The sequence below is a fragment of the Ammospiza nelsoni genome, chromosome 5 (genome assembly GCF_027579445.1).
Source record: "Ammospiza nelsoni isolate bAmmNel1 chromosome 5, bAmmNel1.pri, whole genome shotgun sequence".
NCBI lineage: Eukaryota > Metazoa > Chordata > Aves > Passeriformes > Passerellidae > Ammospiza > Ammospiza nelsoni.
In genome coordinates, this window is record NC_080637.1 from 48,299,377 (window position 1) to 48,312,909 (window position 13,533).

General features: G+C 42.5%; 2 protein-coding genes across 2 annotated transcripts in view; both read left to right on the forward strand.

The window, feature by feature from the left end:
- The window catches only part of IFT56 (intraflagellar transport 56), a 56,944-nt gene extending 51,199 nt beyond the window's left edge, over positions 1–5,745 (forward strand). The window contains exon 19 of the mRNA XM_059472044.1: positions 3,397–5,745. The gene's annotated coding sequence lies outside the window, so the exon portion shown is untranslated. The remainder of the gene's footprint in view (positions 1–3,396) is intronic.
- Positions 5,746–9,991: 4,246 nt separating this feature from the next.
- The window catches only part of UBN2 (ubinuclein 2), a 52,438-nt gene continuing 48,896 nt past the window's right edge, over positions 9,992–13,533 (forward strand). The window contains exon 1 of the mRNA XM_059472660.1: positions 9,992–10,411. Within this exon, the coding sequence (XP_059328643.1) occupies positions 9,992–10,411 (420 nt within the window). The remainder of the gene's footprint in view (positions 10,412–13,533) is intronic.

Below are 13,533 nucleotides of genomic sequence, written 5' to 3' on the forward strand. Positions count from 1 at the left end.
TGATAGAGTCCAGTTGCACAAGTCCTTTTGCATAATTTGAAACAACTCTTTTTTTGGCCCTGCAATCACATTTAGGCACACATTAAAAGGTTACCTTTGACTTTGTAGAGTTTAAGCTTTCATTTGGAACAAATAAAGCAGGCATTTCACATCTCTGGGCAAGGGACAGCTCTCAAATTCCTGATAGGTCTTGCTTAATTGATGAATTACATTAGCATCTATTTATAGATTTAAAAATAAAAGTAATGTCTACATTTAGTAAGACCTAAATAATAAAGTGACTTTTGAAAAGACAGTGACACAGTGTATTCTTCAAATAAAAAGAGAACTTCTGTTTCAATTCATGTTTACATGCTTGAATTGTACTTAGTTGTTTCACATGGTATTATTCTTAGTAATTCTTTAGAAGAATTTAAAATAATGCAGTAAAATAAGTAATGGTCTTTAATATGCTTTTACAATAGACCTTCAAGACTATGGGTCTCCAGTTATTTGAACAGGAAATATGCTGTCTCATAGTTTGTAGTGATTCTCAGATACAGCTGAATCAAACTAAAAAGTGGGATACTATGTATGCTGTTCCATGAACATAGGAATTGCATTGAGTTTTTTGCAGTCCTTAAACCACACCTTAAGCTGGTCCTTAACTGGAGATGAGTAATAAGCCTTAGACTCCACCTTGATCACTGTAAGCAACTTGCATGCAGTCAGCTCTGTGGAAAAAAACACACACAACAGTGGAGAATTATAAAAGGTAACATTTTAAGAACACATGTAATAATGTTGACATGTTTACATCATGTAGTAAAGAACCATGCTCCAATTCCAACAGCTGCATTGCTTATTGTAACAGCTACAATTTTCTTGGATGATTTTATCCTTCTTAAGCATGATGGGATCATTATGCATGTCTACTCTAAAGCTATTTGTGCTCCTTTTCTTGCCTTACATTAATGGGTGAGGCCATTATATGGGGAGCCATTATGTGACAAAACTCAGTGTCTTATTTTGCAGAGCTGTTGAATTAACTCAGATCACATGATGTCATTGTGTCTCATGAATCCGTGTGTGAAAGCTGTCTCTAAGAAACTGTTACAAAAATTAAATTACAAAACCTGATAAACCAAGTCATAAACTGCCTGGTATATTCCCATACGGATCATTATCCTAACATTTTCATTCTCCCAGTTCAGTATTACTTTTGTCTGACTTATTCATGATGCCGCATGTGCTGAACTTAGTCATTACTGAACAAACTGAGAAGCTGTCTATATAAAATTGTGGTGGTTTTCCCCACTATTTAAAGGCAGAAGAACTATTTTCTGGTCACAGCAAAGTAATTTCTGAGGCAATCTTTACAAGACTCCTGACTCAGTTTAGCCAGTTGTTCTCAAGCAGGTTTTATCACTCTGTCCACTTTTCATTCTGCACATCCTCATTCCCTACTGAGTGTTTTCCCTTCCTGTCTCCCCATGAATGTGATGGCCTTACAGGACTACTGGACTACTGTAAAGTACTGCTGCTTTCCACTCCTCCCTTCCTCCCCTTGCACCACCTCTGAGCATGATTTGCCTCACTCCCACTTCACAGGCATTCGAGGCAAGATATTTTCAGATTTGTAAAACGCTAAGTCCTGTTGTTAAAAACGAGAGCAGGCTCCCGGTACTAAAGTGATTTCAGCATTTATTATAAGAAAAAGAAAGGCCTGAAGCAAGGGGGCCCGCGGGCCGAGCATGAGCATTCCCGTCGAGGATGCTGCAACGCCGGCACTGGGTCTTATTGAGCAGCGATGTCCCCGATGGAGCGGCAGGCATTCAGTGGGTCAGAAGCCCCTTTTTATCCTGTTTTTTGTCCCTTTGGATTGGTTTCTTTTTGTATCCTTCATTTGCATGAAGGCTTAAGGGGCTTGATTGGCCCATGACAATTCTGTCCAGGCTGGCTCGTTTCGCTTTGGGTGGGGCACTTTACTTAGGTGTATTACGGTACATTGAGTATGGTGTTTCTTATAACTACCCTTTTAAACCCCTTTTATCGTAACCTAACTAACAGTACATGCTTAACAATCTATCAACTATTTTACATCAGTTTCTAACCTATTTTTAACACTGTGGAAGACTAAAAAGTCAACATGACACTAAGAATAACTCAGTCTCTTGAAACAGTGAGGAAGTGTTCAGATAAGAGTAGACTGTACTATTATTTACCAATGTCAGGGGTAATTCTTTTAAGGTCAGAAAAATGACATCTGAAATAGAAAAGTTATACAGAAAATGTAGTTTGTTTTCACAGGCATTTTGGGTATGTAGCATCCGGTCTATTCTTAAAATCATCACTTCTATTGCTGCTATTCTACACTTGTTTTAATATGCTCCAAAAACTTCACGTCATGTCTTCTGAAATTTCAACTTGAGGTGGAAAAAAAATAGTTTTAAAGAATTTCATTTGTCTGTTTAAATTATTCATGTATGAAAAGTCGTTTTTCATATGTAATTTTTGAGATGCTAATTTTAATACTGTGGCAAATCAAAAGCAGCTTTGTGTTGAATCTGCAAGTTTGGTATGTAGTTAATTCTCAGTGATAAATATGAGCTTTGCGTTTTTGAAGGCAGTTTGGCTTGGAAAAAAATCGTGGAAATATGAAAATGCTGAACTGCACATGCAAAGTATGCTTCTGACTATTCTGATCATAAGCTTGTATGAATGTTAAAAATGTAGTAATTTGTTTATGCAATCACTCTCAGCTGTCTGTGATAATGTGTACTTACCTAGGTGTGGAACTTACATCAGTAAAAGCAGTTTCTAAAGTGCTGAGAGGCATTGAAACACTTGGGTAGGAAATTGAAGTTTTGGTGAAACCAGCTTGAAAGTGAAAGGAGGAACAAAAAAGAAAAATATTTCTTCAAGGTCACAGCAAATATTATGTTGTATGTTTTAATAACTTTAGACGGTTGCTTTGCCATCTACATATATGTATTGCATGAAATTCTCCTTTTGGGGAGGATGATCATTGCATAACAGGTGTTGCCTGAACAGTAACTATAATAATTTAAAATATATTACAGTATTTAATAAAAATAGGTTTCCTATAATTATCACAATATTTATATTTCACTAAAAACTAGGAAATATCACCATGGCGAGTGACCAAGGCTCCTCTAGCCAGCACTCTTCCTGAGTCCACTCTCAAGGACACCAAGAGTGTTCGTCTTCTCCAAGGTCAGCATCCACAAGAGACCCTTGAGAGGACAAATCTGTGGCACATTACCTTTTGTACTTCTGAGAATTACTTCCAGACCCTTTTACTTCATTAAACAGCATTACTACCGCTTTAAGTGTAGAATTGCAATTCACACTGAGAACTCCCTACCTGGCTAGTCTTTCTTTCTCGTTTTACAGGTGGGTGGCACAGCTACAGGAAATCATGACTCATATTCTTGTGTGGCTTTCATTGCTATTGGGAGAATAAAACCGGCAGACAACAATGCAGAGATAAGACAATAACCTGACTCCAAAGTTTCAGACAGCTTGGTAATCTTCGGCTGCCTCCAGGGGTGCTGGCCTGATTGAACGGGCTTTTCATCGGAGATAAGCATCCCATGCCACAAATATCTTTAAAGAAATAGTGCAAATGAGGAACAAGTGAGGGACAACTCCCCAGAGCACATAATCCGTCTCAACTTCTGTAAACATCTAGGTGTTTTTACACTTTCAAATGAGCAGGTGTGAATCATAAAAGAGCTACCATTAAAGAAGTCTATGCTTTTCAAAGACAGCTCCTTTTCAGTTTTAAATTCTGCTTAGGTACAGTTTAAGTGATTGCCATAATCAACATGTAACAGGCTGATGCTCCTCAGTTTAAGTTTCTTTGTCAGTTCATTGAAGTCTGCTGCCTTTCTATATGCTTGTATTTTTAAGGAAAAAAGTGTGTGTGTGCCCACGCATATTACTGGGTACTCCTCTACAAAATCCCTTCTATGTTTATTTCTGATTAATTTTCTTGCTCTTCTTTCTATCTACAAAAAAAAAAAAATCTAGGATTTCAACTGAAAGGTTATTTTAAAAACCTATTGAATCGTTCAGGTTGAAAAGTACAAGTTTAAGTTCATTGAATCCAACCATTTGCTCAGCAGTTCCCTAGCCACCACTAAGCCATGTCCCTAAATGCCACATCTACATAGCCCTTAAATACCCCCAGGGAGTGTAAGCCAGCCACTTCCCTGGGTGGCCTGTTCCATTGCTTGACAACCCTTTTGATTAAGAAATTTTTCCTAATATCCAATTGAAGCCCTCTTTGGTGCAATTTGAGGTCAACTTTTTCTTGTCCTATTGCTTGTTATTTTGGTAATTCAGTGGCTTTAATTTTCTTGCGATCACTTAGAAGGTAACTAATTTTTTCCCCTGTTTTTTCTTCCTTATTAGAAAAGTAAAGAAAAACCTGCAAAGAGGAATTTCCTAGGGATCCACTGCTTGGCAGAGAAAATATCTCTAGGGCTGACATCCCCAAATTAATGTCATTTAAGACAGAGTTCACACACCACCTGGAATCATTACTACTATAGAAGTTTACAGCTTATTTGTCAAACTCTACTAAGCTCACCCTTAGCACTAGGACAAAAGTTGCATGCTTGCTCCAGCAAGAAATTTTGACACCAGAAGCAGAAACAATTATTAACAATTAAGTAAAAAATAAGATGTAACTAGAAAAGGGTCCTTATCTTGTTAGTTATAATTGATTTTGCTACTGTTACCCAAAGGAACTACTGACCCATATTCTGCTTGGTAAATGCACCTACTTAAGAGCTGATGTTTAATGTCTTAATATTTCATCTTCTCTCCAGGCTCAAAAGATGTTCCCACAAAAACTTCTCCAAGCAGCTTGCTCTTCCTTGGCAAGGATGCAATTCTTCTTTCCTTTTTCTCTCTCTGCTTTTTCTTCCTAACTTGCAACTCCATCTAAATAGAGCTCTTGAGGCTTTGAATTTTCTCTGAAGTTTATCTCAGTCAACAGTCTTATCCTATGTATTAGCTTAAAAAATGTTACAATGTTCTGTAGGCCATAAAAATCACCAGTCATTCAGAACTTGTGTCAGCTTTAAATTTCTCATTGAGAAAATTCTTCTGAACAGCAGGGATGATAACACCTTCACCTTTGGTTGAGGAACTCACACTACCATGACACATCCCTTCTTGTAAATCCGTTGACTTCTTTCATGTGATGACTTGCCCTGATTTTTAGCTTAAGTGAGATAAAAGCCAGCATTCTTTTTCCATCAGCTACCTCTGAGATACAGTCATGCCATTTATGTTGTTCTGGCACAAAACACGGTGTTGGAAGACCACTCCTCATCTCAGCAAGTGAGCAAAAGATGCACCTAAATCCAGTGTTGGGGTAAAAGTGCTTCCAGTTAGAGGAGCAGTAACTACTTGTTGATAAAAATTGTTATTTTTAAAACTATTTTTAAAACTTCCTACTGCCATTGAAACCTTGCACTTTTGGTCAGATTTGTTCAAAGCATTTCTTAAAGCTCTGGAGAGGAGTTCAGTGTCTCTTGGGCTCAAATTCTCCAGTAAGTGGGGCTTGAGCAATTCACAGGGAGCAAACAAAAACGTATGGGATAAAGTTCATTATCACAGTTCCTCTGCCTTGAAATTGTGACAAATTAATATTACTGCCCCATCAAAGGAGATCCTAATTACCTGAAGCTAATGCACACAGCCTTCCTAGAGTGAATTTGGCATTTCTCTTCCTGCCTACAGTAGTTCCAAACAGTTTATTTCACTGAAAAGTGTACTTCAGACTTCTCAAGGATGTGGCAGAGCTGCTGATAACAGCTCTTAAATACACATTCCTGAGGAAAGAAAGCTAGAGGTATATTCTTCTGGAAACAGTATTTTTACTTAAAAGAAAAACAATAATAAAAATATGGGGGGGGGGGATCCTGCAGATAAATCAGTTTTCTGAATGGTATGAAAGGCATTGGTGTTTCATTTTGGAAAAAAAGCAAGTGGTTTATTTCTTGATTCTGGGTCTAGCAGAGAGCAACTTAGTAAAGCTGTAAGAGAAAAGAGAAATTAAAAAAAAAAACACACTTGAGTTTAGAAATCCTCATTAAACAGAAAACCAGCAACCATATTGTTGGTGCAGTGGATTCTTGTGATGCAGCAGCAGTTCTAGTAAAAGCTACAGAAACGCCAACCTACCTGCAGGCTGTATCATCTCCTGACACAGAAATAGAAGCTGCAGCTGCTGTGGCAGCAGTTCCAGTGAAAGGACCACAAGGATCAACAAGCTGTGTGATTGGACCATAAGAAATCAAGGATATAGTGAGGAAGCAGCTGATAGTAAATGAGGATATTCTCTCTGTCTTGGAGACTTTGGAGCAGTGGAGATGTGACTACCACTGCTATGAGCTGACTGCCACTACAGCTGTTACCTCTAATGCAGATCACAGTGGTCTCCTTAAGGAAAGGAGAGAACAAACTGCCATCCCATGCCACCTAAGCTTATTATGTAGTAATAGCCTTTGAAACTGAAAACAAGCTCCTTGGAGACAGATATAATTGATGATTAGGACAGCTCTGCATTCTGGTGGTACCCTGGGCCTGCTGCTGTGGGGTGTCCCACCCAGAGGAAGCCAGACAATGGCTTCCATGAGGTCCAGGAGAGGAGTGACCACTGGTCTGTAATGAAACAAGGTACAGCTCTGTACAGCTATCCACAACCAACACAGCCCAAAAACATGAGAGTGCTGCAGACAGGGAAGCCAGTCCAAAGCAGAGCAGGAGGATCCAACCTGCACCAAAGTAGAGGCCTCTGCAGTTTGCTGGTCTGTCTCTGTTGTTTGCTGTATTTGAAACTAAGTCAGGTCAACAAACTGCTGCTCACTGATGTGCTGTAGCATCTGTAGTTCCAAGCATCCACTTTGTCTGATCTACTCATACTGGTTTTCACCAGTGAAATAAAAAGCTGTTTCAGTATCACCTCTCTTTGTGTAGTTGTTAAATTTTTTTAAACTCTTAGTGTGCCTCTCTGTGTCCTTCATATAACATACAAAGGGAAGGAATCTGTATTCAATGTTGGACTATTTAACATGGCCATATCCTGAGAGAAAGCAAAGTAACTGGCAGCACATCTCTAGTTACTTTTAAAAAATGATACTTGTTAAATTTGGTGTTGTACGGACAAGGGCAGCACATTATACTATGTACAGTACCTGAGATGGAGCTTAATGACAAAGAACAAAACAGGTAGGAAAACAGAATAAAAAGTATGGATAAATTACAAATCTGACTCCTGAATGTGTTTGAAATGGTACAAGCCTGGAACTGTTATGGTGTATTTAAAACCAAATTCCTTGAGAGGTTATGATCTAGCGAATTTGGTTGTTTTGTTTTCCAAATGGTTCTAGTGTGTCAGACCAAATGTAACATTAACGTATTCCAGTAACTACTATGCTTGGCTCTGCTGCCAAGGTTCTTTTTGATTTAGTTCAGATACACAGAGCAAACTGTCTTTAGTGACTTCGCTCTAAATGCAGAGAACCAGAACTACTGTTTGTCCAGTTGCACAAACAAATACTAAGCCTTATAAAAATGGTATGTGCACTCTAAGATGCTTAGAGATTAGATAATACAGAAATAGAGGTTTACTTGTCTAATTAAAATCCTAGGAGAAAAGGGGGCATATGAATTACTATTTCATAGTAACCTTAGATGTGAAAGGCTGCTTCTAATATCAAGGTCTACAATCTCAGAACAAATGGCCACCTGAAACTGTTTCCAAGAACTATTTCTGGTTTTCTCTGTAATCCTACCATGGGTTGAATGTTGATTGTTCCTTTCCAGCTTTTTTCCCGCCTACTTTAAAAGCATGTTAAAAATCTGACCAAGATGTGGTTCCAGGTCTACTCTACACTGGTCTTCCTTGTATCTACACTACAAGACAATATGAAGCACTGGATTCAGGTACTCATAAAACTGATTTTATTCTGGCATGCCCTACATTGATTACTTCTGAATATAGTCCCCTATATCTTAGTTAGGAGACTGAAAGACTGAATGGAGTTTTATATTAGATACTTAAAATACATAGTTTATCACTTTTCATGGATATATCCAAGTATTATCTGTCAAGAAACTAGCTGCTGTATTCTTCTTGTACTTATTTCAAGGTCTAGTCTCCCATCTGGTAATTGAAAAAAGAGTTCAGCAGAGTTGCAGAAGAGCCTGTGACTTCCACATAAGATTTCTGTTTGATATGCAACAAACTGCTCTTTTTCTGAGGAAAGGCCCCTTTTTACCATCACAGGATTTAATGGCATAGATTACACAGAAACTTTGATGAGAACCAGAATCTCCATAGGCCTGGAGCTTAGGGCTGCTCACTCAGTTTGAATCCAGAAATACATTTCCTATTTTGTGCATCAGCTGATAGCTGTATGAAATTCTCAACAGAGAACAAGTGCAACTACCAAATCATGTTATTATGATGCTGAAAGCCGAAACATATTTGAGGAATACATCCACCTCTACTAAGCTTGCTAGTCACACCACAACATGCAAGGCTTTAAGATAAAACAAGTCCCTTAGACTATGAAGCTCAACAAAGTTTCAAGCCTCAAAAGGAAAGTTTACATTTCTCAGATCGGGTCAGTCATTCCAGTGACTTGCTGCTGCAAGCAGTATTCTGGAATGCCCTCCATTCCCTGTTACTGATGTTATAACTTTCAGTAATATTGTTCTAGTGTCACGGATCTTCTCTGGAGTCTAGATGAAATTAAAAAGTCAAGTCAAAAGGCTTCCTATGCAATGACAGGAAAACATCAAGCACAGTGATGGATGTAGTTTGAAAAGTGGAGTAATGTGATGCACAGAATAGTCTGTTATCATTATGCAAAATAATAGATGTAAATTGCCTACTTTGCATGAGTACATTTTTTAAAAAGAGAATAGACTCCTACTTAGTATTTCTGAGACTAAAAAATGCCCCCAAAATGGTAATATCTTTTTCTCTGCTCCAATGAAGTTAGAGGATACAATACTCATGATGTTCATAAGCTTCCTGAAACTTCACATCGCCTTGCTGGCATACCTCCATCTGGAAATACCAGCCATCAGTCTGTCAAAGTAGGTGGTGACAGACTGAAACACTTGCAGTATTTGCAGGCAGCTCCTGCTCATGAGGGAAGTCTCGCTGCTGCTCAAACCCTGCCTTCCTCGCGTCGTCCCCTCTCTCTCTCGCAGCTCTTTCCCCACAAGCCCCAGCTGCTCCCTGCAGTCAGAGCGGGTGCCCTCCAGACCAGGCTTGGCCGCTGAACAAGCTCCGTGCCGTGGAGGGCAGACCGGCACCCAGGGCAGCGGCTGCTCTTCTGCAGGAACAAGCTGCGATCAACCCCGCCATACGGCACGGTTTTGTAAAACCCCGATGTCCTCTGCTGTTCCACTCAGCGTGGGCTGATGCTACAGAGACACGGCGCGTCCGCGCCGTTCTGGCTGGGAACGCCGCTCTCCCCGCACGGGTGGCTTTTCTCTGGTGACTGACCCGCAGCCGCCGACTTTGGGGACCTCAGCGGATCTTCCCGTCAGCAGGCCCGGTGCCCCAGGAGGACGAGCGCTCCGCAGCCCCGCGGCTGCAGGAGGCGGCGGGCCCGGCGTGCGCATCGCCCCGGCAACCGGGGGCGGGCCCGGCGCCCGCGGCGTGTGGGCGGCGGCGGCCGCGCTGACGTCCGGGGGAAGCTGAGCAATAACAGCAGCGACGCGGGCCCGGCTGCGCCTGCGCGGGCTGCGGGGCTGCTCTATTTATGTGGGGGGGCGCCAAGATGGCGGGGGCGGCGAGGAGAACGTAGGGGTAGCTCCGACCGGGCGGCGGAGCGGGGAGGAGGGAGAGGGAGGAGCCGGGGCCGGTGGGAGGGAGCGCGGAGAGCGGTGTCACCGAACGTGTGAGGCGGGGGCCGGCGGACGGCGGGCGGGGGGGGGGCGGCGGCGGAGGAGGATGGCGGAGCCGCGCCGGGTGCCGTTCATTAGCCTGTCACCCGTGCGGCGCCGCGAGGGCGAGAGCCCGGCGCTGGATCGAGAGCCGGCGGGCCGCGACCCGGAGCCACCTCCGGCGGGCCGTGAGGCGCCACCGCCGGAGCCGCCGCCGCACGAGCCGCCCGGCGACAGTGCTGCCCGCCCGGAGCCGCCCCGAGACCCCAGCCGGCCCGAGCAGCCGCCGCAGCGGGAGCCCCCACGGCCCGAGCCACCGCCGCTGCCGCCACCGCCGCGCCAGAGCGGGCGGCAGGAGCCGCCGCCGCCGCGGGAGGCGCTCCCGCTCCGCCAGACGGTCCGCCTGGAGGTGGTGCTGAAGGACCCCACCGAGGAGGGCTGCGTGGAGTTCAGCTACCCGGAGCTGCTGCTGTGCGGGGACTCGCGGGTACGGGACTTCCCCTTCTTCCCTCCCCTCCCGCCGGCACGGACCCCGCCGGGCTTCCTCCTGCTCCTGTCGGCTGCCGGCGGCCCCGGCCTTGCCGACGGTGTTACCGGTTACCCCTTGCTGCTCGGGGGTGGTCCCGGTACGGCGGGAGGGGCGGCGTCCTGGAGGGATGTCCGGCTGCCGTGCCGTCGCTGCGGGCTCCTCCTGGTGCTGAGGCTGTGCCCGTGCCCGTGGGGGGAAGGGGAGGCTTCCCACTTGTCCCTGAGCTGGCCAAGGGCTCCCGGCTTCTCCTGCGGGCTGAGGCGGAGAAGCGCCACTGTCTTGTGTCCCGCTTACTCCGGCTCACCTCCCTGCCGCTCCCCTTCCCTGCCCCGAGAGGTGTTGCATCCTCCCTTCCTGGGAGCCCTTTACCGGCAGCTGAACGAAACTCTTGACCACGCCGGTCTGTATTCCGGCTTGTCCCTAGGCTCTGTGCAGGTAAATAAAGAAAGTCCTGCTCTGCTATAAGCCTCGAGAAGCAGGGAAGTGATCATTAGCAGACTTGGAGAGGAGTTTTTGTGGTCTTGGCGGAGACAGGGATAAATGAGAGTTAATATTGAACAGGTAACCACACCTGTAAGTGTTGAGAACTTAATTCAAGGAAATAACCAAAGTGTTCTTCCTTTCTTGTTCCTTCCAAGCAGAAAGTGTTTGATACTTGAACTACTTTGTTTTTTTAAGGATAAAGCTTCTGCAGACTTTAGGAAGCAAGCAGTGTTAGCCAATCAACAGGGCCCACTGTTCCAAGTAGGAAGGAGAGACACATGTCCTTAAGCTGGTTACACTTGAGCTGCTCCTTCTTAGTTGTACTTATTTGAGTGAAGTTGTACTTGATTTAAATAGTTGTGGCTTCTCTTTAATCCAGTGCACAGTTTTAGAGAAAGCTTGTCTCTTACTGGAAAAAGCAGAGGGCAAGTAACTACTACTTAGAAGGTTGTGGTAGATCTGGTGATAAAAGCAAGTATCAAATACCAGTACAGATACTGCCGTGGGATTTTTACATCCAGGACAAATTTGAATATGGTTAAAACTTTTCTTCTGCACCAAAGTGTTTCTAGGAGATGACGGTGCTGTGGCTATACTTAGCAAGCTGCTCACTTTTTCTGCTGTAGGAGGAATATACACACTGGATTGTGTTCAAGTGTGGAAGGCAGAAAAATCAGTGACTGATTTTAATCCCTCAGATCTTGTCATGCAAGTTAAAAGGTTCCTTCTGTTCATCCTGTCCTACAGCTGTTGTGGGCAAACAGTGCCAGTTATGACTCCTCAGAATTAGTGTAGCATAATCATGCTGCTCTCTGAAGTGCAATCTTTCTGAGCAGTTCTGTGAAGGTGAAAATTGTGTTAGTGTTTAGAAGTGGTTCAGTACTTGAAGGCTGGCTTTTCCCTTTGGCAGTTCCTAGTTCCATAGCTGCCTTTTATTCTGAAGGTTGGTGGTATCCTAATCACATGCTCAGGGAAAAACGGGCTCTTTCTGATGTAGTTCTGATGCAAATTCCATGTCTTCTGGGGGTGGGAGAGCATTGATTTAGGGGATTTTGGTACAACTGGGATCAGAAACTGCTTTTATGGTAGAGACAGTGATAATAATGCTTTATAAGAAACTTCATATATGTTTCAGCTCCTTAGAGTCCAAATTAAAATGAATGGATTGTAATGGCACTTCTGTTACTGGGTTGTGGAACAATCAGCTGATTTACTATGAAAACAGTGTCATAAACTAGTATCCTCTTAAAGTGATTCTGAACTTTTACTCATGTTTAAAACCTGATGTATACTTAGCCTGTCAGTTTAATTTCTTGCTTGTTACATGCTATAACTTGGAAAAGCTACTCTAATATTAGGGAAGATTTAAAATCTTGAAATTTGCTTTTTCAAAGTAGGTAGTTACTAGTTGGTAGTTAATTTTGTGGTTTAAAATGGAGTTTTAGATTTCAAAATTTGTTGTTTTAATAATGTTTCAATTTAAAATTAACAGTTCAGATACTTTACTATGCAATTTTTTTGTAGAGGTGAAGATGGATTTGGTTTTCTGGAAGCTATTGTTGACTCCTCCCTTATAAAAAGTTTCTCAACTTTTTAATAACATTTCCCATTAAAATTTAACATTACAAAGTCAGGAGCTTCTCTGTCTATCTTGTAGTATTCTTGTAGGAACTGTAGCAACCAAGAAAAGCTCTCCAAAGGAAGGCAAGCGCTGGTGCATAGGCATAACTTCAAATATGGCTTTAATAGGCCATGATAATAGTAGTTATATAATAATGAAGTGATAGAGAATCCTAAAACTGATCTGGCAGTGCAACTTATGTCTTTTTTTAATTCTGAATTTAGGTTCCTATGCTGAATCAGAAGCTAGTGGAAATGTTTATTTTAAACACTTGTGCTGTCCTTGTCCTTTTTTGCCTTGATAAAGAGAACATCCTTTGATACGGTTGTTTGTAGAGCTCATCTTCTGGGAGGAATTATGTAAAGTTTTGAATGTGAGTAATAAGTTTGTGTGGTTGAAGGAATTATTTGCCTCTTAAATGCTGGCAGAAGTGAAAGTGTGCTCCCATTTCTTTTGGGGTGGCTGAGGCTTGGTGCATAAAACCCAAGTCAAAGTGGATGAGCCAGAAGCTCAAGTTGGCTTCTGTTGAACAGGCTCCAAAGGTGCTGAAGTAGTAATGTCTTAGTTCAAGAGCCATCCATCCCTTAGAAACAGTCAAACAACTAAAATTTGCTTGAATTTCAGTTTTCAGTACTGAAGCTTAATTAAATTGCTACTCAGCTTTGAGTGTTTGATGAAGAGAGGCAAGTTAACACTTAAGTACTAAGTTTCATTGAACTTTAGGCTCAATCTTGTCTCCTTTCACAGTTAGAAAAAAGCCATATATGCCTAGCAGAAGATGAGGAATACCTTTTCCAACGATGTTTCATGAATTGAGCAGTATTTTATACTTAATTATGCCTGCAGGAAATCAGTAAGTGGCGTTAATTTATGTTTTAGGAGTAACTATAGCCTCTATTAATTTTTTTCTCCAAATACTCAGTCTGGAAAATGTATTGTAATTATGTGGTGTTTGCAGTTTTGCTTAGCTTACCTT